At 48.3% G+C, this 27,033-nt stretch overlaps 1 protein-coding gene across 4 annotated transcripts; it reads left to right on the top strand.

The window, feature by feature from the left end:
• The first annotated feature begins 10,966 nt into the window (after positions 1 to 10,966).
• LOC137453733 (feather beta keratin-like) lies at positions 10,967 to 26,965 on the top strand. 4 transcript variants are annotated; one of them, XM_068163230.1, is made up of 4 exons: positions 10,967 to 11,224; positions 17,332 to 17,446; positions 26,145 to 26,362; positions 26,466 to 26,965. In XM_068163230.1, the coding sequence occupies exons 3-4, from the start codon at positions 26,221 to 26,223 to the stop codon at positions 26,795 to 26,797; spliced, it is 474 nt and encodes a 157-aa protein (XP_068019331.1). In that variant the 5' UTR covers positions 10,967 to 11,224; positions 17,332 to 17,446; positions 26,145 to 26,220; the 3' UTR covers positions 26,798 to 26,965. The 4 variants fall into 4 exon arrangements, with proteins under 4 accessions (XP_068019331.1, XP_068019330.1, XP_068019333.1 ...); XM_068163229.1 differs by lacking the exon at positions 17,332 to 17,446; XM_068163232.1 differs by lacking the exons at positions 26,145 to 26,362; positions 26,466 to 26,965 and adding an exon at positions 23,449 to 23,948.
• Positions 26,966 to 27,033: the final 68 nt, after the last annotated feature.

The following is a 27,033-nucleotide window of genomic DNA, read 5'->3' as shown; positions in this document are numbered from 1 at the left end:
AGGGTTTATTGAAAGTAGGGAATGACTATTTGGAGCAAGGTCTGTTTCTCAACAGCCTGCTGTGTAAGCCCATGCTCTTTGGAAATACCGAAGCTGATCTCTATGACACATCCTATTTGCCAAAAGTTTACGGTAGGTTGACTCATGCAGTTGTATGTTGTGCTCTGTTTAAAATGCTGGTTTTTTGCTTTTCTTGGTGGAGTGGTAGCTGTTTCAGTGGTTACCTTTTGGTTTGATAGTTTGTTTTTATAGGGCACAGAAAGTTTACCCAAATTACGAGCAGTTGCCAGTACTGCCCAAAGAGAAATGTCATCCTGACATTGATTTCTTTGGGGAGTGAATCATGTGGCTATGTAACTTTTACCAGTGCTGTCTGTCTAGATTTGTGATCTTTTCCCTTTCTTTTCAGTACAAGGTTTGTCACTTGAAACAATGCCTGATGTCTCGTCTTCAGCATATTTATAGTTTCCCCCGTGTTTACTAACAGTTCTGTTCTGTGTGTCACTCATGTCTGGCATATGCATCATCAGTAGTTCCATTTCAGTATAGAAACCCATAATTTCACTTCATATTTTGTCCATATGCATCACTTTTGCAGCTTTTTTGTTGTTTTTTTTTTCATCCATGATGGGGCATGACAAGGAGGCCTCCTTAATGGCAGAAACCATAATGTGTCCCAAATATAGCAGAGTGTGGGGAATTGCAGACAGGAGTTTAGGGGCGTTCTGGGGGCTGACAATTAATGGCTGTCTGCATGAAAGTTTTAAGGCATTGCATCACACAGAAAACCACCAACAGAAAACCAAAGGCACGTTCCTTTGGAGAGTTCCCTTAAACTCAGCTAATCCAAAGAAAATCAAACCACCTAGCTCTTTAAATCAGCACAAACAGAAAACCTAAAGAGGGAATACAGCTTTATGGATTTCTTCAAGCCGGATCGCACTCACTTGAAATGTTCCACTTAGGAGCAAAGGGCTGAGGAATCCCAGGAGCAGCAAAATGAAAGCAGCAGATGTTTCTATTCTGGTTCTAATCCCATGTAATTAGAATAACAGACAAATCATAACTTCTCATTTTCTCATCTCTGCTTTCTTCTTATGGTTGCTCAATTCCTTTGTTTCCTCGATCTATCACTGGGTGTCCTTGTTAGTTATCGTTTATTAACTGCTGGTTTGGAGATATAAAGCCAGCATGGTTGCCAGGATGTATAGGGGCTCTAGTCAATACAAGTCAGCTCTTGCCCTTTGCCTTCTTGAAAGAGGGCAGTTCAGCAATCATTTTGTGCCTCCATCATTCTCCCCCAACACAGCATGGACAGACACTCACTGAACATGCCCCTGTCCATGTGGAACATCCCGATAGTGGGCATGGTCAGCACATCTGTGACCGTCATCGCTGTGGTGTCCCCTGGCATTCACACACAGGGAAAGACTCACAGGTACTGACTCATTCCATGCCACAGATCCTCCTTAAAGGAAACCACGTGTCTGTGAAGCTCTTCCTAGTGCTAACAGGCAGTCATTCACTTGCAGATCCATTAAGTCTGTATTTTTAAAGTTATCATTGAAATGAGGCCACTTCCAGCTGGGGAACGGGTATAGGTAGCATCAGGAAGGCTGCCAGTTTAAATCCACTTCCAGTGCTCCTCTGTACCTTTGTGAAATTGACTTCCCACCTCTGTGGGCAGGCACCATGCCATCCTACTGCATGGGCGCTAGGGTGGTCAGCCAAGCAATTGTGCATGCACTGACTGTGGGCAAGAAAGGCATGAATCCAAGCCCAGGAATGTGGATGCAACAGCATGGCTGGAACCTCGGCACACATCCAACAGTTAATGGATTGTACCAACAGCATAAAGCAGGAATCACCTCCAAAATCAGCCAGTCTCCTCCACTGTGTGAAGCTATTTTTGTTGCCAAGGGATCATGACATCTATTGCACAAGAGAAAAAGAGGTAGGAGAGGAAGGAGAAGAGCAGTTGGAGATTTCTTAATGCTGGGTTGTATGTTCACAGAATGACAGGGGTTGGAAGGGACCTCTGGACATCATTCAGTCCAACCCCCCCCACACCAGAGCAGCTTCACCTACAGCAGGTTGCATAGGATGGCATTCAGGCAGGCTTTGAATCACTTCAAACATGGAGACTCCACCACCTCTCTGGGCAGCCTGTTCCAGTACTCCACTACCCTCAATGTAAAGAAGTTCTCCTCATATTTGGGTGGTTCAGTTTGTGTCCATTACCTCTTGTCTTGCCCTGGGCAACCTGATCCAGTGGCAGATGTGCCTGCTGACTGCGGGGAGGTCAGACTAGATGAACTTTGGAGGTCCCTTCCAGCCCAGACCATTCTATGATTCTATCAAAAGACTGCTTCCACCCTCCTGATACCTGCACTTTATAAGCATTGATAAGATTCCCTCTTAGTCTTCTCTTCTCTAGGCTAAAAAGTCCCTGATCAGAACTTCAGATTTATTCTTAACTGGTTGTGACCAGTTATGGGCTAAGGGGTGAGATCCTTCAACCACAGCAGAGCACAAAACCCTGCCAGATCTACTGTCTCCTCCCAGCACATGCTGCTCAGCCCAAACTGTAAGCACCTAGCATGTTCTAGCCATTTCCTGTCCCTTTGACTGGAAATGATTGTGAACTCCTTAATCAAGTTGGAATCACTAAAACCCTGGGAGCAATAACAACGAGACATTATGGTTTACTGACAGTGTCCAACACAGTCTGACATTGTCATTGGAAGTGATTTAATGCTAATTCTAAATTCACAAATTCTTTTGAATGCTGTCATGAAAGCCCACACATGAAACAAAAACATGAACCAGGTCTGGGTGATGAGAAATGCTGTGCTGATTTATGAACCTTTCTTCTATACCTGTGCCCACACTGCTGCAGCCACAGAGCAGGCAGACCAAAAAGCAAAGCATTCAAGACAGTGTCACCTCTTGTGTGGGGATGAGACAAACAAAAATTTGAAGTCTGGGGGAATCTGGCCTTAGGGAAAAACACTGAAAACTCAGTGGTTCCAAACAGTTCCTATCAATGGCAAAGTAATTACTATGCAGGAATTTTTTTATAAACCCTGTAGCTCTACTTTTTTCCCTGCCAGGAATGGCTCAGCAGTAGTTCCAAGTGATGTGAATTACTCCAAATGATAGAAGTCACAGCAGCCCTTTTATCCAGTCTGCTCTATCATACTATCATAGTATCATTCAGGGTTGGAAGGGACCACAAGGATCATCTAGTTCCAACCCCCCTGCCATGGGCAGGGACACCCCACACTAGATCAGGCTGGCCAGAGCCTCATCCAGCCTAGGCTTAGACACCTCCAGGGATGGGGCCTCAACCACCTCCCTGAACAACCCACTCCTGGGCTTCACCACTCTCATGGTGAAGAACCTCCTCCTCACATCTAGCCTGAATCTCCCCACCTCCAGCTTCATTCCATTCCCCCTAGTCCTATCACTACCTGACATCCTGAGAAGTCCCTCCCCAGCCTTCCTGTAGGCCCCCTTCAGATACTGGAAGGCCACAATTAGGTCACCTTGGAGCCTTCTCTTCTCCAGGCTGAACAGCCCCAACTCCTTCAGTCTGTCCTCACAGGAGAGGTGCTCCAGCCCTCTGCTCATCCTTGTGGCCCTTCTCTGGACACGTTCCAGCACCTCCACATCCCTCTTGTAATAGGGGCTCCAGAAATGGATGCAGTACTCCAGGTGGGGTCTCACCAGAGCTGAGTAGAGGGGGAGGATCACCTCCCTTGACCTGCTAGCCACACTTCTCCTGATGCAGCCCAGGATCTGATTGGCTTTGCGGGCTGCAAGTGCACATTGAGAGCTCATGTTGAGCTTCTTGTCCACCAGCACCCCCAAGTCTCTCTCCTCAGGGCTGCTTTCCAGCCAGTCACTGCCCAGCCTGTATTTGTGCCTTACTTTAAACTAAAACCCAGTGCTTTACTTTAAACTAAAACCCAACCATAATGACACTACATTATATAACTAAGCCAATATTCACAATTCAGAGACATGCATATGAATTAGAGACTGGAATTCAGCCTGCCGATTTCTGAATCACAGTTCAAAAGCTGCAGAGGTCCTAGCAATAATCAGAATTGAGCAGCATATATCTTCATTTTGTTATTTTTCTTCATCACACAAAGCTTGAAGTAACAAGAAGTCTCATTCATTAGTATGTTAAAAAGAAATCCAAACAAACAGCTTCCTGAGCATAAACCAAGTGAAGGGTTCTTTTCCTTTGCTTTTAGGCTGTCAAGAAGAAAATACACTACCACCATCACCCTGCATCCCCTCCACTAGCAAACAGTCTGGCAGAAAGGCACCCACACAGGTATGAAATCAGTGTTACCACATACATTATACAACACTCTGCATCCTCAAACACCAGGGAAATAACTCAAGAGATAAGATAGAGTTCACTGTGTGGTGCAGGTGTAGTAGCGGGGTTCAGGCAGTGACCAAGACCTCTCTCTCAGCTTCCTTGCACCCTTGCCTTCCCTTTTTGCTGGATAAGATCATAAATCTTCCAGGACATGCAGCTGCCTCCTAGTTTGTTGGGTTTTCTTTTGCAAAGTGCTGAAGGAAGTGCTAAAAGCTGTTTGGCTCTGGCTCTGGCTCTGTTTGGAAAGTGTGCATCAGAGTTTGAAAAAGAAGGAAAAAAGAGAAACTAAACAATTCTAAATCTATGTAATCTATAAATACATGTGTTCAACAAGAAGGTCAAATGGGTAATGTGAGCCACAGCAGCTGAATGATAGCATCAGGAGACTAAGATCCTGTAGGAGTGAGAGAGCTTGTGCTCTGAAGGTTTATCGCTGCTCTGCATGACAAACAGGTTTCATATAAAATCAGCACATCACCTAGGTGCCACTTACTCATTTCCATGCTTTATCTGTGGCACAAGCTTACTGTCTGCTGTCTCCTCTGACTGTCTTCCACCCATCACACAGCTTTCTCCAGAGTGTGGCACACAGTTCACCACTTCTTGGGAGGTTTGTGAGTGTGTTGGTAAGAAAAGCTCAGCTTTGCACAACTGAAGGGCTTTGTGCAAGATTCTGCCCATTTGTACTGCAAGATCAGTGACTTTTTTGCTCTGCTATCAAAAGTTCCAGAGAGAACGATCAACCTTTACTAGTCTGTCACAGCCAGGCAGAGAGGGACCTGGGGGTGCTGGTTGATGGTAGGATGAACATGCGCCTGCAGTGTGCCCAGGTGGCCAGGAGGGCCAATGGCATCCTGGCCTGCATTAAGAACAGTGTGGCCAGCAGGAGCAGGGAGGTCATTCTGCCCCTGTACACTGCACTGGTTAGGCCACACCTCGAGTACTGTGTCCAGTTCTGGGCCCCTCAGTTTAGGAAGGATGTTGACTTGCTGGAACGAGTCCAGAGAAGGGCAACGAAGTTAGTGAGGGGCTTGGAACACAAGCCCTATGAGGAGAGACTGAGGGAGCTGGGGCTGCTTAGCCTGGAGAGGAGGAGACTCAGGGGTGACCTTATTGCTCTCTACAACTACCTGAAGGGGGGTTGTAAACAGGCAGAGGTTGGTCTCTTCTCCCAGGCAGCCAGCACCAGAACAAGAGGACACAGTCTCAGGCTGCGCCAGGGGAAGTTCAGGCTGGAGGTCAGGAGGAAGTTTTACACAGAGAGAGTGATTGCCCATTGGAATGGACTGCCCGGGGAGGTGGTGGAGTTGCCGTCACTGGAGGTGTTCAGGAGGAGACTTGACAGGGTGCTTGGTTACATGGGTTAGTTGATTAGGTGGTGTTGGGTGATAGGTTGGACGCGATGATCTTGAAGGTCTCTTCCAACCTGGTTTATTCTATTCTATTCTATTCTATTCTATTCTATTTTCTTGGGCAACTTGTGCACAACCTTGCTGCTAGCCCCCACTATAAACTTAGAAAGCAAACTCAAAAGACTGCACAACAGTTCCATTTTGGTTCACAGCAGTGTATTTAGGTTGTTTCTAAAAATAAAGCTTTTCATCATCTCTGCTACCCTCTGTTTAATTATTTAGATGATTATTATGTTTTTTCAGAGAGGAACCTCAAACTGCAAAGGGGAAGAACATAACTGAGCAGGAGAGAAGTGTGATTCCAGGCAGAACATTATATTTGGTCCCTATTTCAGCAGCCCTAAATAACAACTCTCCAGAGAGCATCAGGGATGTTCAAATTCCAATGGCAGAGCTAAGCTCTGTGATCTCTAGGAGGAGGGTGAAGGAGAATTCTAAAAGACAGAAATGCCTGAGATGAGGATGTAGAAGTCTGAGGCTGGATGCTTGCCCATAATCTCTCATGTGTAAACAAACAGTTAAATTTGTGTCAGGGAGCAGCATGTTCAGTTTTCTGAAGAAGACATGTTTCCCAGAAGGAATTACATAAATATTTATGAAAATGAAGCAGGAAATATTTTCCCAGGGTAGGACACTCTTCAGCTCTGCATCAGGTCAGTAGAAGCCGTGGTTTATTTTGTCAGTCTTCCCCTGGAACTGAATCATTGCCCTCTTGTTTGCAAGAAATCTGTTCTGACACAGGAAGAGGCTGCACTTAGATAAACACAATTACAAACCACACTGAGTATTTCACTTTCTATCACAGCTCTGAATACATAGGTGAATGCCTTACTCTTTTGGACAGCTTCTCCAAATGATGGCATGGAAAACAATAGCAATAGGTATCTGTCTTAGGCCTCTCAGGAAAGCTGATGCTGTATGAGTAACGTCAAAAGTGTCTTCAGCAGAACTGAAGGCTGAAGGCTAAATGTCAGAGAATTATCCTCTGAGAAAGTGCTCACAATCAAAGTGCTTGTAACATATTCAGGCTAAGCTGCTCTCTTCTTGCAAAGCAAAAAGCTAGAAATGCAAAATCGCAGTGCAGAGTGGGAGTTACACACAACTGAGGTCTGCTGGAAAAATGGGCTATAGGGCTGAGTACTGCACCTCACAATGTGCCCTGCAGCTCTCTGAATCTGTGGTCTGCAGCTCAAGCTCCTTAGATTCTGGTGCTGACCGGCCACTCTGCTCCCTGGACACCAGCTGTCTCCAAATCCTTCCTGCTTTGCAGCAGACAATTCCATCTGGAATCTGGGTCAGCTTTTGTGTTTAAGGGCTCAGAACTGAGGGCATAAGAGCAGGAAAGGAGAGGCAGAGTAAGGTAAAAAGGGGTTTAAAGCTCTAATGCTGACCTAAGGTTCTCCTAGAGCACCATCTCTGTGTCAGATGTTCAAACCTCAAGGTACCCTAACTCAACAAAGAGTCAAACTCACTAGCAGGAAGCCAGGGAGATTATAATTGACAGGAGAACACACATTTCTACACTGCTGGGGCTGATTAAGCCACTCAAATATCCAACAAGAATTACTTAAAATCATTAGAGTCCTCCAAGCTGTTTACTGAATGTAGAAACAAAGAGATTTTGGAGAATTTGGTTTGTTGGGGGGGTGTTGGTCAGTTATTTGCAGGCACATCAAGGTCTAGCCGTTATTTGTATCTAACTCAGAGGAACAACAACGGGTGAAGACTGTGTTTAGAGCCTCCAGTAATCACTGCATGGTGTCAAACCCAAAAATTACATTTCACAAAAGAGCTCTGGGATTACTTTCCTCTCTACTCTTGGCAAACCACATTACTGCTTTTCCTCTTCTGCTTTGCCATTGTGATTGATGTATCCAGCACAACAGGATGAAACACTCCAAATCACCGTGACCTCTGGTACCTGGAGAGCTGAAACCATCTAGGCTCCCAAAGTGGACAATTCTTGCACTGCTTTTTTCTTCTTCTTTTTCTGATGTCTCCAGATTGATTCAGTACAGTAAAGGACCAAAGAGGAAAGTTCTCCTAAATACTACATTGGGGTTAGAAAGGATGCCAGTGGGCACTCAGCAGTTCTGGCTGAATCAGCCCATGGTTATAAGCAGGAAGGATTAACCTGGAGTCCAACCACAGGAGCTGGGACTCTACAAATTATTAAAATTGGCTGCACATCTGAGCACATTTTGATGAACACTATTTCAGGATGTGGCCTGTACTCCTTACAGTCTACTGACACTCAACTGCCAAAGTCTGAAGAACAAGTAAGTGAGGGTAACATAAATCACCAATGAAGCACTTGGGAGTCCAAAGAGGCAAAGGTTACCTTATTACTGCTTATCTCAAAGGAACAGAATCTCTCAGGATTTTCTTTTGTGTATTCCCAGGGTTTCCTTGTAAACCATTCAGGCCTTAGGAAATATTTGTTGGATGCCTTTTATGTCTGGACAACAGTACCTAGTTTGTTTTCCTCTCTTGCCTACAGCCATTTTCCTAAGCCTGATTCCATGAGAATTAACATGCACAATAGGCACTGCACCTTGTTAAATCTCCATCAGCAACGAAGCCGCTTGAAGAGTTTTCAATGAAACTGGTTTGCTACCTGCCAATTTGCCAAAACCCAAGCTTTTTGTGCTAGTGTATCACTTTTGATGGATTGCCTGTTAAGGCAGGTTTCCTAGCTCCAAGGCACATTTTTTGGTCCAACATACTGAAAGACATAACTTACTAGCAAACAGCCTTGTAATAAGGCAATATAACCTTAAGGCTCTAGTGCAAACACTGGTTTGATTTAGGTAGAGAAAGAATTTGAGTCTGGATCTCCTACATTTTAAGTAAGTGCCTTCATTACCAGATTCTTGGATATAGAATCATAGAATCACTCAGGGTTGGAAGGGACCACAAGGATCATCTAGTTCCAACCCTCCTGCCGTGGGCAGGGACACCTCACACTAGATCAGGCCGGCCAGAGCCTCATCCAGCCTGGTCTCAAACATATATTAAACTTCATTTCTCACTGTGTGTTTAGGGGGGTTGTGTCTGTCATGGAGCTAAAAGGAAAAATAAACAAAAAAAAAAAAAAAAAGGAATTAAAAAAAAAAAAACCCAGGGTCTTAATTTGTTTTCTAATGTGGGATTAGAATGCTTGTAAATTACCACAGCACTAGTCACACATATACAGCAATAATAGTATCAGGAAAAAAAACTGCTCCCCCCTTAGTCCTGGTCAGTAATGAAGTGGTTAAATAAATGGTTTCCTCTCTCACATTTACCCCTCCTCATCCCTGATAAATAACAAAGAAGTCACTGTAAGTCTCTCAGTACTGTGGAACAGATAGCATCACTGACATCAGTTTGGCAACCCTTCCCAAAGTGCCTCCTCCGAAGCTAGCTTCCCACTCCCATGTTCTGTATTCTTGCTCTTACATTGACCTTCTGCTCACAACATGGAAAGTGATGAGAAGAAAGAGATAAATAAAACAGGTTCACAGTGTACAAGTCATAGGCACAGTGCCCAATGCAAATCACAGAGGAACAAGTTTATTCCTGGTACCACTATCCATCTGTAATCCAGCTTTTTCTTTCCTCCCCCTCTAGCTGTGGCATATCTGCTATGAAGGCCACGTTTGAGGGTGTTAGATGACATCTTTAGGACAGAGACCACTGTTTATTTCTGAAAAATACTGTACGCACTTTAACAAAATAGAAAAGTGCTTTGAAAAGTGGGACAGGCTGTGACCAGGCTAGAAAAAAGGAGGGAGAGGAATGTCTTGACCCCTCTTGGGACTTTGGCCAGTATTTCATCCCAGATGAAAGCTTGAACTCAAAGCCCTCCTTCAGCCTTTAAGAAAAGGTATTCACTTTCACATTGGTGCTGCTACTTATTCTGTCTACCAAAAGGCTGAAAGATTGTAGGACTGAGGAAGCAATAGTCTTAAATAATGAGGAAAGCATCTGAAATGTTATTATTGTAGGAAAGACCTTTTTTTGCCTAGTACAAACATGCCCTCACATACTAGGCAGTTCAAAAGTATAGTTCAGCTTTTGAGTAGCTTTCTCCTTTGTTGTGTGAGGTACCAGGATTCAACACAATTCCTGGAAAGATTACAGATACTCATCTCCCCTTTTTCTTCCTGCCAGGCTACCTCAAGCAGTCTGCTGTCTTTGGTTACTGTGCTCTCCCTACAAGAAATCTAGAGGTTTTTTCCTAGGAATGGATTGCACATAGATGGATCTGTCACAGTTCCTTTCAAGAGGATATGCAGCAGTTTTGCATACTACCTTTCTTCACCCAAGAGATCTATGATACCTGTTTTCCAAGTCCCAGCACCCAGCTGCAAACCTGAGTGCTGCAGCATGCAGATTTGAACCACCAGCAGCTCCCTGCACAACCTAAAGAAGACATTCTGGTTGGATCTGTGTCATATCCCTGTCCTGATATATGGCCTCTTCCAGTGCTAGAGAAAGGTGACCTGGGAGGAGATACTGCAGTCATTCAAGCTCATCCTCTCAGTAGCTCTGTACTGTGCCTAGTGGCACAATCTGGGCTTTGAAGTAACTATTGTGGAGTAATTGCTAAACATAAAAACACCATTGGTGGCTTTTGGGCTCAAACACCCCTTGATAACATGAACTTTTCATTTGCTCCTATGTATGTATGACACCCAAAAGATGTGAAATGGCACCAGTGACTTCTACCCACAGCAGACTGGCGGATTGTCCCTGGCATTGTCACTAAGTCTCCTCAGAGGAGAGCTTTTGTGGAAAACTCTCTCCAAATGTTCTGTAGAGTCTGCATTACTCTGCCAGCACACAACTTGCCACAACTATCCTATAACTAATTAGATCTCACTTGGATACAATGAGGATCCCACTTGGATACAAGAGACTCAATGTCTCTTGAGTAAGTTAAAAGCTGTGTGTGAAGAATCAGTGGGGAAAGGGGAGGAGGGGAATGACAATAGAGATATTCCCATATATTGAAGAAATTTTCCATGGCAAAAGCAGCCAAGCATCTCACAGATAAGAGATAAATTGGAGTAAACAGCTGTCAGTGTTAAGTAAATATCCTGGACAATGTGCAGGACAGAAATAAGAACACCACTGCTCAACTCTTTTCTTCCCTTTATTTAGCTGTTCTTGCACGTGGCTCCCAATCTTTGCACTGCCTCAGTTAGAGGAGCATTTACTTGTAAGTCAGCTGCATTTGTTAAGACTGTAACAGCAAAAGGCATTTCCTGAGATTCTGCAAGGATGAGCAGCAAGAAAGAACAGCTATGAAAATCCAGGACCCTAGTAGTGACTTTTATCTTCCAAGTTCAGATTTTTGGGTTTGATGTTGGCAACCGACCTACAACAGATATCTGCTCGACACACACAATTTTACCTGGACCATAAGGTGAGAAAAATCAGGTTGCTAATGCTGAGAGCAGTACTGGTGAAGGCTGACTTTTTAAAAGAGAGATGTGGAGGGCGGGTGGTAGGGGCTGGGAGTGTATGATGTGAATTACTGCAGACTGTACCAACACCTAGAAAAGTGGAACTGTGATGGGGATAGTGATGAGCAAGGAGATTTGAATTTGCTTTTCTTCAGTTTCAGGAACTGTGTCACACAGTCTCATACTCTCTGCATTCAACAAATCCAAGTGCAGGGTGCTGCACTTTGGCCACAACAACCCCATGCAGAGCTACAGGCTGGGGTCAGAGTGGCTGGAGAGCTGCCAAACAGAGAGGGACCTGGGGGTACTGGCTGACAGCAGCTGAACGTGAGCCAGCAGTGTGCCCAGGTAGCCAAGAAGGCAAACGGCATCCTGGCCTGCATTAAGAATAGTGTGGCCAGCAGGAGCAGGGAGGTCATTCTGCCCCTGTACTCTGCATTGGTTAGGCCACACCTTGAATCCTGTGTCCAGTTCTGGGCCCCTCAATTTAAGAAGGACATTGAGACTCTTGAACGTGTCCAGAGAAGGGCAACAAGGCTGGGGAGAGGCCTCAAGCACAAGCCCTGTGAGGAGAGGCTGAGGGAGCTGGGATTGTTTAGCCTGGAGAAGAGGAGGCTCAGGGGAGACCTTATTGCTGTCTCTACAACTACCTGAAGGGGGGTTGTAGCCAGGTGGAGGTTGGTCTCTTCTCCCAGGCAACCAGCACCAGAACAAGAGGACACAGTCTCAAGAAGCACCAGGGGAAGTTTAGGCTGGAGGTGAGGAGAAAGTTCTTCACTGAGAGAGTAATTTGCCACTAGAATGTGCTGCCCAGGGAGTTGGTGGAGTCACTGTCCCTGGAGGTGCTCACGAGGGGATTGGATGTGGCACTTGGTGCCATGGTCTAGTCATGAGGTCTGTGGCGACAGGTTGGACTTGATGATCTTTGAGGTCTCTTCCAACCTTGGTAATACTGTGATACTGTGATACAAGCTAGGGTTGTCCTTTTGCACCATGTACATCATCTTTTACTTCTATTCACCACACAACCAGTGCAGCTAACAGCCACAAACTGAGTGACTTGGGTCTAAAAGCAGGTACCTACTGTGAACTGCTAATGGGTCGCCTTGCACCCACAGGTAGGTTTGTTTGAAATGACCCAACTGTCATAATTTCCAGTGCTTTGCTGCATTCATCAGACCTGATCCAGCAGCTCTTACTGCCCTGAACAGGATGTTAGCTACAGATTTCAACGAGAACTCGATGGGCTCTGGCATGTGCAAGTCTTTTATCTTCAAAGCATTTTGCAAGTATCTGAAACCGAATTTTCGGCATTAACTTACTTTTTGTACAACACAGAAAACGTCAGTGGAATTGCCTGGAGGCTGTAGCAGTCAAAAATGAGGTCCATGGCATCCAAATCTATCTTGCAGTGACAGATCTAACGTATCCCTTCCACACACTATATCTACTGCAGTTTGAACTGCTGCTTTCTTTGTAGCAATTCGTTGTATTTTTCTATGGGCTACAGACCGAGGGGAAAAAATGCAACTGGTTTAAATTTGAAGCAGCTAAAAAGATTATCAAGTCAAAAGCACTGCTACAAGCTCATTTGTTTTTATGATGGATTGCTCAAGTGCATGTTACTTAAAGGACCATTTTAAACAGCAAGTTAATTTCTTTATGATTACAATCCAAGGTCAAACTTTTGCTGCCGCAGCACAAATGCAGGCAGATATAATGATCCCCAAGGGAGCTGCTGGGAGTTTGTTTAGTTAGCATCTGAATAATGGCAGGCTGGGGAGCAAAGTTTGACAGAATTGTGTTTAACAAGTCACAAGGCTTATGAGGTGGTCTGGTGACAGCACAAGGCAGCTGGGACTCCAGCTGGTTTCTGTGGTCTAGGTTGTATATGGAGCACTTAAAGGTTAGATATTATGGTTCTTTGCAAAGGTGATACTGCAAAAGTCAGGATTTAGTCATCACCAGCACTCATCCTGCTGTCTCCTGGCTGACACCAAGACAAAAGAGGTGCCAAACAGTATATTGTCATGGTCCCCACTACCACTTGAAAATTAGACTACCATACCCTTGATCCATGACTGGTAAAAGCAGAATCAATTAAATCACCTCCAAGTTACTGGCTCATATCCACTGAAGGTCATCACATACATTTTGCCATCGATGTGATATGATCCTATAGACTAATTTCAGTTACCACCAGAGCTGAGCTCATCCAGGACAGTTACAACAGCTCTCAGTGGCACTGGATGTTTTGAATGGTGGTCAGCTGGGCAATCAAAGGCTGAGCAGGCTGGGTATGTGAATTATCCTGCTAACTCTCAGGCATACCTTGCAGTCTAGGTTGAAGTATCCTGACCTAATATGGCATAAGAAAGTCTATCCTGTTGCCAGTTTTTCTCTATCCACCTTAGATCCACAGACTCAGAGCAGAATACCCAGCTTAACCACCTCATAGCCACAGGAAACACATTGATGCTCAAACTTTAACCCTAATAATGGACAAGCCTCTGACTTTTGCTGCTGTAAATTTTCTGTGCCACATCTGTTGTTCCTCTTTGTCTAATGCTATCCCCAAATGGGTTTTGACCAACCCTGCACAAATTTCACCCCCTTATCTTCATCCCTCCACGTTTGTTTGGCTATGGTAGAACACAACAGTGGTCCCACAAGACAGAGGTGTTTAGGTCTATAACCAGAGGTTACATTCTTGTTATGGCAACTTCCTCCTTCCATGTGATGTAGGAGCTTCTGATGGGCCAAAGTAACTAGAATTGCAAGGAACTAAAAGGTATTTCTTGCACTGGTGAGGGCTGCATTACCCACTTCATCACCTAGGCATTTGCAACTGCTAGAGGAGCAAGGACCTGAGTCCCTGCATGCTCACTGTTAAAATCACCTGGTCAAAAGGGTCATTAGTGTTGTGAAAATTGACCACTTCTTGTCCAGGCCACGTGTAACTTGTTCAAGTTACTTGGTGCAAGGAGAATTCTTCCCTTTCAACTCTTTGTTGTGCTGATACCTGAGATGTCACAAGAGAAGTATGAGTGATGGGATGAAAAGAAAGGGTAATTCCAGGCTGCTTATCAGGAAAGTCTTTGAACTGGTTGTGACAGTTCCTCCAGTTCCCAAATAGCATCGGGCAAAACCAGAGGCAATTGTGTGTAACACCAAGAGCTAGAAAATACCCTGGAAGGATGCAGTCTCTCGGGAACAGAACTGCAGCAAATGTCCCGTAAGCTTTTCTGTTGCAATGATAGAAGTCAGCCTGAATTAAACTGCTCAACAATAGAAACGAAGAGGAGTTTAACTCTGACCTCTGGTGGCTTTGTGTGATGCAAACCAGACACCTGGCAATCTCCTCCATCTGTCTGCTGGTTTTCCATCACTAGTGCAAGCAAAGAAAGGATGAAGTCTGGAAAGAATGATGCAAAGAAATTTTCTAAACAAGCACTCCAGGAGAAGGGGGGAAATGACTAGGAGAAAAGCAGGAGCTGGCAAACCAAACAAAAAACCAACCAGAAAACCCCCAAATCCACCACAACCAAACATTATTTGTAATTAGTGACTTCTGGTGTGTAGGAACAACTTTGTCTTATCTAGACTGCTGTGGCACAGCACCTCTGAAAACTTCCATTAGGTAATGCTGATCCACAGCTCAGTAACTAGGGCAATAAAGGCCAAGTTCTGTACTCCATCAGCTTCTTGGGTCCACAGAGACTCAGACCAAGCCTAAACAAGACAACAGATTTACCAGGACAGACAACTGCTTGGCCTAACAAAATTAGTCATGGTCCTTATTGCTTACTTTCCACACATCCAAGCCTGGAGGCAGGCTGACTTTTGCTGCTGCTGAAAGGAGACCTGGGACTGTGGAGAGGCAGCAGTTAATGTAGTAAGAGCAAAAGAATAAGTTGTTGGTCTCTGCCACTGCCAGGGGCACCAGGCTCTGCTCCCCTAAGCTGCTCCCCTCAACTAGTGTCCTGGCTCTGTCCTTTCTTTTAGCTTACTCTTACTGGGAGACTGCAAGCTCAGTTTTGTCTAACCTGCAAAGGAAATTTTAAGTAGGCTGTTGGCAGAGATTATATGGGATCTGATTTCCTCTGAGTAAATCAATAAGCAGCAAAATGAGGGCATAAATAAGTAGATGACCAAAACCTCTGACTCCTAAACCCCCATTAGAAGTTCTGAGGCACAGGGGGGAAAAGATTAGGGTAGGAGCTGGTTTCAGGTGGACTTGTGGGAACTCAGTGCTTCAGAAAGTTGGCTCTGGATCTCGCTATCTGTCCCAGGTCACTTCCTTTGAAATTCAGACACAGAAACTTCAAAGGTCCTGAATCAGATCCAGGTTGAGAAACTGGAATGAGCTGAAATCAGGAGGATACCGGGAGTTTCCCATAGCAATTCAGATGCAAAATGCTTCCTCCTTATTTGTGAGGAGCCATTGAGGCTTATGAACTCCCTGACACCGGCCGGGGCCTCGAAATAGCCTTTCCTGTGGGCCCCACAGCTGTCCACCTCTCAGCTTTAATTGTGCTTACGCAATTCCACTCCTGGAAAATCTCGAGCTCACTCAGAAACCAGATATGCTGTTATCCACATTTCCTTCCAAAAATACAAAATGCCTTACCACATCCTATAGGCTGTTCAAACCTATAACTAAACTTCCCTCTCAGCGCCTCACATCTGACCCGAGGAGCCCTTTCATTTCCATGTATAACCCTAATTTCCCTGCACTTTTCACTTCCTCATTTTAAGTGTAGGATAAGTTTCTGCAAAGCCTGTATGTAGGGACAGAGTGGTTGGAGAGCAGCCAAACAAAAAAGGACCTGGGGTACTGGCTGACAGCAGCTGAACATGAGCCAGCAGTGTGCCCAGGTGGCCAAGAAGGCCAATGGCATCCTGGCCTGCATCAGGAACAGTGTGGCCAGCAGGAGCAGGGAAGTCATTCTGCCCTGTACTCAGCACTGGTCAGGCCGCACCTTGAGTCCTGTGTCCAGTTCTGGGCTCCTCAATTTAAGAAGGACATTGAGACTCTGGAACGTGTCCAGAGAAGGGCAATGAGGCTGGGGAGAGGCCTTGAGCACAGCCCTGTGAGGAGAGGCTGAGGGAGCTGGGGTTGTTTAGCCTGGAGAAGAGGAGGCTCAGGGGAGACCTTCTTGCTCTCTACACCTACCTGAAGGGAGGTTGTAGCCAGGAGGGGGCTGGTCTCTTCTCCCAGGCAAGCAGCACCAGAACAAGAGGACACAGTCTCAAACTGTGCCAGGGGAAGTTTAGGATGGCGGTGAGGAGAAAGTTCTTCCCAGAAAGAGAAATTGGCCATTGGAATGTGCTGCCCAGGGAGGTGATCGAGTCCCTGTCCCTGGAGGTGTTCAAAAAGGTATTGGACATGGCACTTGAAGCCATGGTTTAGTTAGTCATGAGGTGTTGGATGATAGGTTGGACCTGATGGTCTCTAAGGTCTTTTCCAACCTTATTGATTCTATGATTCTATGACTTAAACACATAAATTCAAAAGATATTTATTGGGGTCTCTATTTCTTACCAGTGTCAGTCTGATTCCTCACTGAAGCCAACCTAATTCATGGGTCTCCAAGATCATATTAAAATGCAGGGAGATGAGTCTGGGAATATTCAATTGGGCAGACCATGTGCAAAGAGAAACAAGAATAATTTAAAGAGTGTCTGTGTCATGAAAGAAATAATATGTGCCCCAGACAGGCACAAAGGCTCACACAGGTCAGCAGCTCTTCAGTGAGCCTGCTGATGGCTTGGGTCTGGCTCATGCCATGCAATAGAAGAGAGTATTCCCACTGAAATCAGTGGATGTTTCTAAATGGAAGGCAGAAAATCGAGTCTGTTCTTGAAGATTCTTTCTGTTTCACCAGCAAAGGGCCCCTCTTGTCTAATTTGGAGCTGAGTGAAACCAGACAAGTTTGAGAACTTGAATCTGGATATGGAATCTGTGGAAGCCCTGAATGTTCCTGTAGGACACCTGGGAGAGTGACTACAGGTGCAGCTGCACACTACCTATGCACTCATCTGTCAAAATCTTATTCTTCCCCAGCTCTGACCTTCACCTTGTGCTGGCTCAGCTGTTTACTTGTCAGACCTCTCACTGAACTGATTCAGCTCACTCCTACAAATGGCTACCACTTGCTGTATTGATATTCCTCCGTTTGGTGAGTGGAATTCCTTCAACACAGGGTCAGAAGAGTGCTCCACACCAGGCAGAGGAGAGGGAGGCATGTAGGCTGGGGACTGAAGGTAGGAGAAAGGTCAGGGAAGAGGACATCATGTCAGACAGGCAGAAGACGTCAAGAAATCCTGTCCTCACTAGCCAAGTACAGTTTGAAAGCAAGAATTCCCACTGCTATGAGAAATTTGCTAAGGATCTAAGACAGTGGAATTAGAGGAAATCTTGAGGCTTTCCATTGACGTGGCTGTGACGTGCTCTCACACTGGAAAGACAAACTGGGCTGCGTTTGCTTACTGCCGGGAGTCTGCGACTCCCTCTGCTGACAAAACCTTGCATAGAGATTGTGCATGTACAAGTGCTGCACAGGTTCACTGCACGGTCAGGGTCACTCAGTGTCCCTAGGCTGCAGACTGAATGATGCTGAGAGCCAATTCTGGGCTCTCTGCATGGCTTTTCAGAGGGCAAGGCATTGAGTGGCTCCTGCAGGCTCAAGGCTTCAGAACGATACACATCTTGTTGTCCCTTTAGTTTAACACTCAGGGCAGGCATACATCGCCTGTGCTCTTCATACTCTGGAGGAGAGGAGGGTCAGGTGGGACTGTTGAGCATGAAGCATGGAACTCAGCAGAACACTGTCTCACGTGACTGAAGGGTAAAACCACAAAGCAGATTCCATTCAAAGCCCTTGCGGTGGGATGCTGCCTGTGCCTAGAAATGCTGAGTGCGTCCAAGACAAGCAGTGAAGCCATGCCCAGACTAATCATGGTTAACCATCCTTCCCCTCCTCACAGCACATCAGTCATGCCCTCACAGTGTTTCAAGGACTTTTTGGCTGGTGGTAGACTTTTTTTGATTCAGAGCATCTGATGTAGGAGGACAATTGTGCAAAAGTTGTGTTTCTGTCGAGTGGAAGGGTGAGCATGTCCTTGGTGTATGGGTATAAGAAGGTACATGGGGCTGTGGTGTGTGCTGATCCCACAGGGGTGGTGGTAAAGCGTGGAGTATTCACTATTAAGCCTGAAAGCATCCTCTGTTTGTGAATAAAAACCTGATAAACTGACTACTGAAGACTCAGCAGGAAATTTTAAGCCATTTAAAGGTCAGCAAATTCTTGCTAGTTAAATCATAGAATCAAAGATTCTGATACAGGCCAGGATGCTGTTGGCCATCTGAGCACACTGCTGGATCATGTTCACCTGCCTGCCAGTCAACACCCCCAGGTCCTTCTCTGCTGCCACCTTTCCAGCCATTATTCCTCAAGCCTGTAGCATTGCTTGGGATTGTTGTGACCCAAATGCAGGACCCAGCACTTGGCCTTGTTGAATCTCATGCAACTGGCATTGGCCTATCAATCCAGCCTGTAGAGCCTTCCTCCCCCAAGCAAATCAACACTTCCTCCCAGTTTAGTGTCATCTGCACCTCAGGGTGCACTCAATCCCCTTGTTCAGATCATTAATAAAGATATTAAAGAGAACTGGCCCAAATACTGAGCCCTGGAAAACACCACTTGTGACTGCTTGCCAACTGGACTTAACTCCATTCACCACCAGTCTTGGGGCCTGACCATCCAGCCAGTTTTTAACCCAATGAGGTGTCTACCCATCCAAGCCAGGAGCAGCCAGTTTCTCCAGGAGGATGCTGCAGGAGGCAGTGTCAAATGCTTTATTAAACTCCAAATGTAACCTTGCAACATTGTGTTATTTAGTGAAGCTGCTAAGGAGGCAGACACCCTTTCAATTGCCTAAAACTCCTGCTGTTTTAGGCAGCTCCAACATTTTCCTGAGTTTCTTTGCAGGGAAAGGAAGGACTGGGATTCCCTTTCAATTACGATTTTTTAACGGCTGCAAGTGATTTACTGCTCACAGCCTCTGCTGTCCTTCTGTCCCACGCAATGACAAGCTGGTAGAGTCTAATAATTTATTGTTTCATGTGTTCAGTTTAATTGTCTGGTGTTTTAAATCCATGAAAGAAGAAATTTACCAGCTTGAGGGAATGCTAACAAGGATGAGGAATGGTCTTGTTTCAGCTGCTGGCTCCAAGTACTTCACCCATGCTTCAGAAGCCAGTGCAGCGCTTCATCTGGCATACTTGCAACCGCAGTTTTAAGGTGACAATCAACTGATTAGGTTAAAATTCAGTGTGACATTGCCCCAAGCATAGGCAGCACAAAGGAGAGTTTAAACTCCAGGTATAAACTACAAGCATGTGACGAGAGGGATCAGAATTGGATTTTTTTCCTGCAAGAAAACTCACCTTGCACAAAGCACAGTAGTACAAATTCCCACGACCTAGTCCAGAATACTGGCAAGATTTAGATTCAGTTTTCTAGCCACAAAAATCAGCTAAACAGTGGGGTGGCCTGTCCACGTTAAGACCAGAGGAAAGGGGGAAAGATGCTTATTATAAATTAGAGAGAAAGCCAGCACGACGGCGCCCGAAACGAGGCCATCCGACCTCTCACAACGCCTCCTATCTGGCTGCAGATCAAAGAGCGACCACAAGAGGGGAGCAGAATCCAGGAGTTGGCATGCTCCTGCCCAGACTCTTGAGATCACTGCACACAACATCTGGAGGAGGACACAAACCATTTATAACACTGTATTATAAAGCACTGGGCGTATTCCAGTCTTAAATCAACGATGAGATGGTTCCACAAATTAATACTGTTTGCTTTTGCACTTGCTTTATAATGGCCTACCTATCCTGAGCTGTAATGTGAGGAGAGAACCAGGATTTCCCTCCCTTACAGAAAGGCAAATTCTTCTTCTTCCCGTTTTCCCAGGCTGCAAAACTAAGTTTGTAGGCTGTTTAGTGCCAAGATGAAACAGGTGAGAGATTTTGCTTCCCTCTCCCTTAGGCTTTTAGAGGGCTTGCACAAAAAGTGGGACCACATGCGAAGTCAGTCAGCCTTCAATTTGAGACACTTCCTAACCTCTCAAAATGTTCAGGCCAAACTTTCCCATACTTTTTACTCCCTTCATCTGCTGTCTCTCAGTCTGACAGCCCACATAAAGCAACCTAACTTCAGCTCCAGTAACCTGCGGTGTGAAAAGCTTGGCCCAAAGACTCTCGGTAAGAAATGTTTCAGCCTTTAATGGTCCAAAAGTTGAAAATGAGACCATCAGAAAGTGATCACAGCTTCTGCACTGGTATATTTGACTTTCTTTCCTGGGCTCTCTTTCTGTCTTTCTAAGATCAACTAAATAATGACTCTTACAAAACAAAACAAGTCCTGTGTTTCATTCTGGGCCCCTCAATTGAAGAAGGACATTGAGACTTGAAAGTGTCCAGAGAAGGGCAATGAGGCTGGGAAGAGGCCTTGACCACAAGCCCTATGAGGAGAGGCTGATGGAGCTGGGATTGTTTAGCCTGGAGGCTCAGGGGAAGCCTTATTGCTCTCTAGAACTACCTGAAGGAAGGTTGTAGCCACAAGCAGATTGGATGCTTCTCCCAGGCAATCAGCACCAGAACATGAGGACACAGTCTCAAGCTGTGCCAGGGGAAGTTCATACTGGAGGTGAGGAGAAAGTTCTTCACAGAGAGAACTGTTAGCCATCAATACAATCAATAAGGTTGGAAGAGACTGCAAAGATCATCAAGTCCAACCTGTCACCCAAGACCTCATGACTACTAAACTATGGCACCAAGTGCCACATCCAATCCCCTCTTGAACACCTCCAGGGACGGTGACTCCACCACCTCCCTGGGCAGCACATTCCAACAGCTAAAAGGCTGGACAAGCCCAACTCTCTCAGCTTGGCCTCATCTTCTTGGCCTCCTCTTGATCCACTCCAACACCTCCTTGTTCTTCCTGGCCTGGGAGCCCCACAGCTCAACCCCACACTGCAGCTGAGGTCTCATGACAGTTGACTAACCATGGAGCATCACCTCCCTTGACCTGCTGCTCATGCAGCATCTCATCCCTTCAGCCTGTCAGCCACACCACACAGCTTGCTGTCATCCACAGACTTGCTGAGGGTGCCTTGATCCCATGTCACCAACAAAGACCTTAATTGATCCTGCTCCCAAGGTGCACCTCTGAGGGACACCACTCGTTACTGGTCTCCACTTGTACATCAAACCTTGGACCACAACTCTTGGAGTGTGGCCATCCAGACTATTCCTTATCCACCAACCTGTCCACCCAGCAAGCCCACAGCTCTTCAGTTTAGAGACTTGGCTGTTGTGCAGGACACTGACAAATGCTTTGCACAAGTCCAGGTAGGTGACATCAGATGCTCTGCCCTTACCCACCAACACTCCAACCCTCTTGCAGAAGGCCAACAAATTTGTCAGGCACACTGAGACCTCCGTCAAGCCATGCTGCTTGTCACTGAGCACCTCTCTGTTCTCTGCTCATCTTGCCACAGTCTCCAGGAAGATCTTCTCCATCGTCTTGCTGGCCACAGCGCTGACACTGTCAGGCCTGTAGTCAAGCTCAGTCTTCCTCTACAGCCTCCTCACGTGGCCATCACCTGCTGCCACCTGGCTGCTGGGCACTCTTTCACATTACCCAGGGGATGGAGGAGGATGTCCAACACTGGGCCCCACAAATACGAGTTCTGGGCTACGCCACTTGAGACTTGCCCCAGCCAGATTTGGGGGCACTCATCAGAAGCCTCTGGACCCAGAGCTTAAGCCCTTTGCAGTCCACCTCACTGGCCACTCACACAGCATGCTCCTGGCCAGCTTCTGTAGGAGCATGCACTGCAGAAAGTGTCTCAGCTTTCCAGAGTGGAACATCAGCCACAGCTCTCTGTCCATCCACAAAGCCACTCAGTTCAATGGAGACGATGTGGAGGATGGCCAAGGACAGCATCCCTTCTAGAATCCAGGCTGACCACTCCCCATCCCCTTCTTGGATTTCAGGAGCCTGGCAGAACTTTCCAGGAGGATTTTCTGGAGAACCTGCCCTAGAGACAATGTCAGGGTATAATAGCTCAGATCTTCCTACTGAAGGCTCAAACACAGGAGGGCTCTGAAATTTCTCACACTCCTCAAGAACAGCTCCAAGGCACCATGGTCATCCCAAGCTAAGGCACAGTGACCTCCCAAGGTCAGCAGTCAGCTCCCTCAGCATTCCTGCCCACACCCAGTCCCACACCACTCCTTCCAACCTCCCTTCATCTTCCTCAGCATCCACCACTGCTTGCCTGACAAACAGCCTGGAAATGCTCACCTGGGCTCATGGCCATTGCCCAACCCTTGGCAGGAAGCCCCCAGCACCAGGGCCTGGGCTCTGCAGCCACATGCTGCATGCTGGCCACCAGGGAGAAACACCAGGCCTACACACAGGCTCAGCTGCACCTGAGCCTGGCTAAGTCTCATTCTCTCTGTTCAGCTAGGCTGCTCTTCTTCAGAACCTGCTTCTCTTCAGGAGCATGGGGACAGCCTGCACTTGAATCCCCAGCACTTCCAACGCACAGGTTGCTTGCCCTTCCGGGCACTTTGACACTCATGTCTGACTCCAAAGGGACTCTTGTACACCAGGCTCCTCAAAAGGCCATCATCTGTGTTCTGAAAGTGCAGGGTGGCAGAGCTGCTGACCTCACTGCTTACTCCTCTCAGAACACAAGGCTCCACCACTGAGGAGCTGCTGTGCCCAAGATGGCCTCCAGGCTCCAGCTCACACACAGGTGATCACAACCAACAGGGCCAGAGGAGCCATTGCAGGGCCACCAGGAAATGAGACCCCCCGGCCACAGGGCACCCACAAACCACAGCACCCCAGTGCCACGCCATGACCTCACTGCTGACACCCCACCTCTGCTGGGCTGGGCTCACCTCTGCTGACAGCCCTGCCAGCATAAAGCCGGCCCAGCGCCTCTCTCCCTCACAGTTGCCTCCTGACGCCTTCTCCTGCGCTCTGCTCCCTCCACCAGGTCAGCCTCCAGACCCTCACCCTCCTGCTCCTGCCCCAGGGAGCCCCCCTCTCTCACACCCCCTGCCATTCTGCGCTCCCTCCACGTCCTCTCTCTCTTCCAGGGCCCCTCCACCCCACAGCCATGGCCTGCTACGACCGCTGCCGCCCCTGCGGACCCACCCCGCTGGCCAACAGCTGCAACGAGCCCTGCGTCAGGCAGTGCCAGGACTCCCGCGTCTTCATCCAGCCTTCCCCCGTGCTGGTCACCCTGCCAGGACCCATCCTCACCTCCTTCCCCCAGAGCACCGCCGTCGGATCCTCCTCAGGGGCTGCCCTGGGCACCGAGCTCAACGCCCAGGGAGTGCCCATCTCCTCCGGCGCCTTCGGCTACGGCTACGGCTTGGCTGGCCTGGGCGATGGCTGCGGCGCCGCAAGAGGCTGCTTCCCCTGCTGAGGGCCCTGCACACCGCTCCTGACCCCACACACAGCCTGCAACAGCTCCTGCAACACAAGCCCCTGGCCTCATGCTCGCCCTGCTTGCCCCTCGCACCGCCTCCTTCCCCTTGCTGCTCCTGCCTCTGCCCTCTGCTTTGCCCTCAATAAACTTCTCCTGCACACCAGACCCAGAAGCCTCCTCTGAATTTCTTCTCAAGCCTCTGCCAGCCTCACAGGGGACAATGTCTGAGCTCAAGAGGCCATGGGGGTGGGTGGGAAAGGGCCAGAAGACCTCTCACAGGAAGGAGTGACCATTATTACCACTCGACACTCAGTCTACCACCTGGACGCTTCCAGAATGTGCCACAAGTCCACCACTTGCTCACAGCCTTCAAGCACTCTCCTGCTCCAGGGACTCTTGGCTGAATCTCCTCCCACCAGCCAGGCTGGAGAAGCCCAACTCTCTCAGCTTGGCCTCATCTTCCTGGCCTCCTCTCAATCCACTCCAACACCTCCCTGTCCTTCCTGGCCTGGGAGCCCCACAGCTCAACCCCACACTGCAGCTGAGGTCTCATGACAATTGACTAACCATGGAGCATCACCTCCCTTGACCTGCTGCTCATGCAGCATCTCATCCCTTCAGCCTGTCAGCCACACCACACAGCTTGCTGTCATCCACAGACTTGCTGAGGGTGCCTTGATCCCATGTCACCAACAAAGACCTTAATTGATCCTGCTCCCAAGGTGCACCTCTGAGGGACACCACTCGTTACTGGTCTCCACTTATACATCAAACCTTGGACCACAACTCTTGGAGTGTGGCCATCCAGACTATTCCTTATCCACCAACCTGTCCACCCAGCAAGCCCACCGCTCTTCAGTTTAGAGACTTGGCTGTTGTGCAGGACACTGACAAATGCTTTGCACAAGTCCAGGTAGGTGACATCAGATGCTCTGCCCTTACCCACCAACACTCCAACCCTCTTGCAGAAGGCCAACAAATTTGTCAGGCACACTGAGACCTTCTTCAAGCCATGCTGCTTGTCACTGAGCACCTCTCTGTTCTCTGCTCATCTTGCCACAGTCTCCAGGAAGATCTTCTCCATTGTCTTGCTTGCCACAGCGCTGACACTGTCAGGCCTGTAGTCAAGCTCAGTCCCCCTCTTCAGCCTCCTCACGTGGCCATCACCTGCTGCCACCTGGCTGCTGGGCACTCTTTCACATTACCCAGGGGATGGAGGAGGATGTCCAACACTGGGCCCCACAAATACGAGTTCTGGGCTACACCACTTGAGACTTGCCCCAGCCGGATTTGGGGGCACTCATCAGAAGCCTCTGGGCCCAGAGCTTAAGCCCTTTGCAGTCCACCTCACTGGCCACTCACATAGCATGCTCCTGGCCAGCTTCTGTAGGATCATGCACTGCAGAAAGTGTCACAGCTTTCCAGAGTGGAACATCAGCCACAGCTCTCTGTCCATCCACAAAGCCACTCAGTTCAATGGAGACGATGTGGAGGATGGCCAAGGACAGCTTCCCTTCTAGAATCCAGGCTGACCACTCCCCATCCTCTTCTGGGATTTCAGGAGCCTGGCAGAGCTTTCCAGGAGGATTTTCTGGAGAACCTGCCCTAGAGACAATGTTAGGCTTACCAGGGTCTAATATCTCAGATCTTCCTACTGAAGACTCAAACACAGGAGGGCTCTGAGATTTCTCACTCTCCTCAAGAACAGCTCCAGGGCACCATGGTCATCCCAAGCTAAGGCACAGTGACCTCCCAAGGTCAGCAGTCAGCTCCCTCAGCATTCCTGCCCACACCCAGTCCCACACCACTCCTTCCAACCTCCCTTCATCTTCCTCAGCATCCACCACTGCTTGCCTGACAAACAGCCTGGAAATGCTCACCTGGGCTCATGGCCATTGCCCAACCCTTGGCAGGAAGCCCCCAGCACCAGGGCCTGGGCTCTGCAGCCACATGCTGCATGCTGGCCACCAGGGAGAAACACCAGGCCTACACACAGGCTCAGCTGCACCTGAGCCTGGCTAAGTCTCATTCTCTCTGTTCAGCTAGGCTGCTCTTCTTCAGAACCTGCTTCTCTTTAGGAGCATGGGGCAGTCTGCACTTGAATCCCCAGCACTTCCAACGCACAGGTTGCTCGCCCTTCCGGGCACTTTGACCCTCATGTCTGACTCCAAAGGGACTCTTGTACACCAGGCTCCTCAAAAGGCCATCATCTGTGTTCTGAAAGTGCAGGGTGGCAGAGCTGCTGACCTCACTGCTCACTCCTCTCAGAACACAAGACTCCACCACTGAGGAGCTGCTGTGCTCAAGATGGCCTCCAAGCTCCAGCTCACACACATGTCCCTCTTTGATCACAACCAACAGGGCCAGAGGAGCCGCCAGGAAATGAGACCCCCCGGCCACAGGGCACCCACAAACCACAGCACCCCAGTGCCACGCCATGACCTCACTGCTGACACCCCACCTCTGCTGGGCTGGGCTCACCTCTGCTGCCAGCCCTGCCAGCATAAAGCCTGCCCAGCGCCTCTCTCCCTCACAGACGCCTCCTGACGCCTTCTCCTGCGCTCTGCTCCCTCCACCAGGTCAGCCTCCAGACCCTCACCCTCCTGCTCCTGCCCCAGGGAGCCCCCTTCTCTCACACCCCCTGGCATTCTGCGCTCCCTCCACGTCCTCTCTCTCTTCCAGGGCCCCTCCACCCCACAGCCATGGCCTGCTACGACCGCTGCCGCCCCTGCGGACCCACCCCGCTGGCCAACAGCTGCAACGAGCCCTGCGTCAGGCAGTGCCAGGACTCCCGCGTCTTCATCCAGCCTTCCCCCGTGCTGGTCACCCTGCCAGGACCCATCCTCACCTCCTTCCCCCAGAGCACCGCCGTCGGATCCTCCTCAGGGGCTGCCCTGGGCACCGAGCTCAACGCCCAGGGAGTGCCCATCTCCTCCGGCGCCTTCGGCTACGGCTACGGCTTGGCTGGCCTGGGCGATGGCTGCGGCGCCGCAAGAGGCTGCTTCCCCTGCTGAGGGCCCTGCACACCGCCCCTGACCCCACACACAGCCTGCAACAGCTCCTGCAACACAAGCCCCTGGCCTCATGCTCGCCCTGCTTGCCCCTCGCACCGCCTCCTTCCCCTTGCTGCTCCTGCCTCTGCCCTCTGCTTTGCCCTCAATAAACTTCTCCTGCACACCAGACCCAGAAGCCTCCTCTGAATTTCTTCTCAAGCCTCTGCCAGTCTCATAGGGGACAATGTCTCAGCTCA

This window comes from Melanerpes formicivorus, unplaced genomic scaffold (genome assembly GCF_026170545.1).
Source record: "Melanerpes formicivorus ecotype bairdi unplaced genomic scaffold, bMelFor1.0.p_v2 SCAF_71, whole genome shotgun sequence".
Taxonomy (NCBI): Eukaryota; Metazoa; Chordata; class Aves; order Piciformes; family Picidae; genus Melanerpes; species Melanerpes formicivorus.
This window is presented reverse-complemented; position numbering and strand designations above follow the sequence as displayed.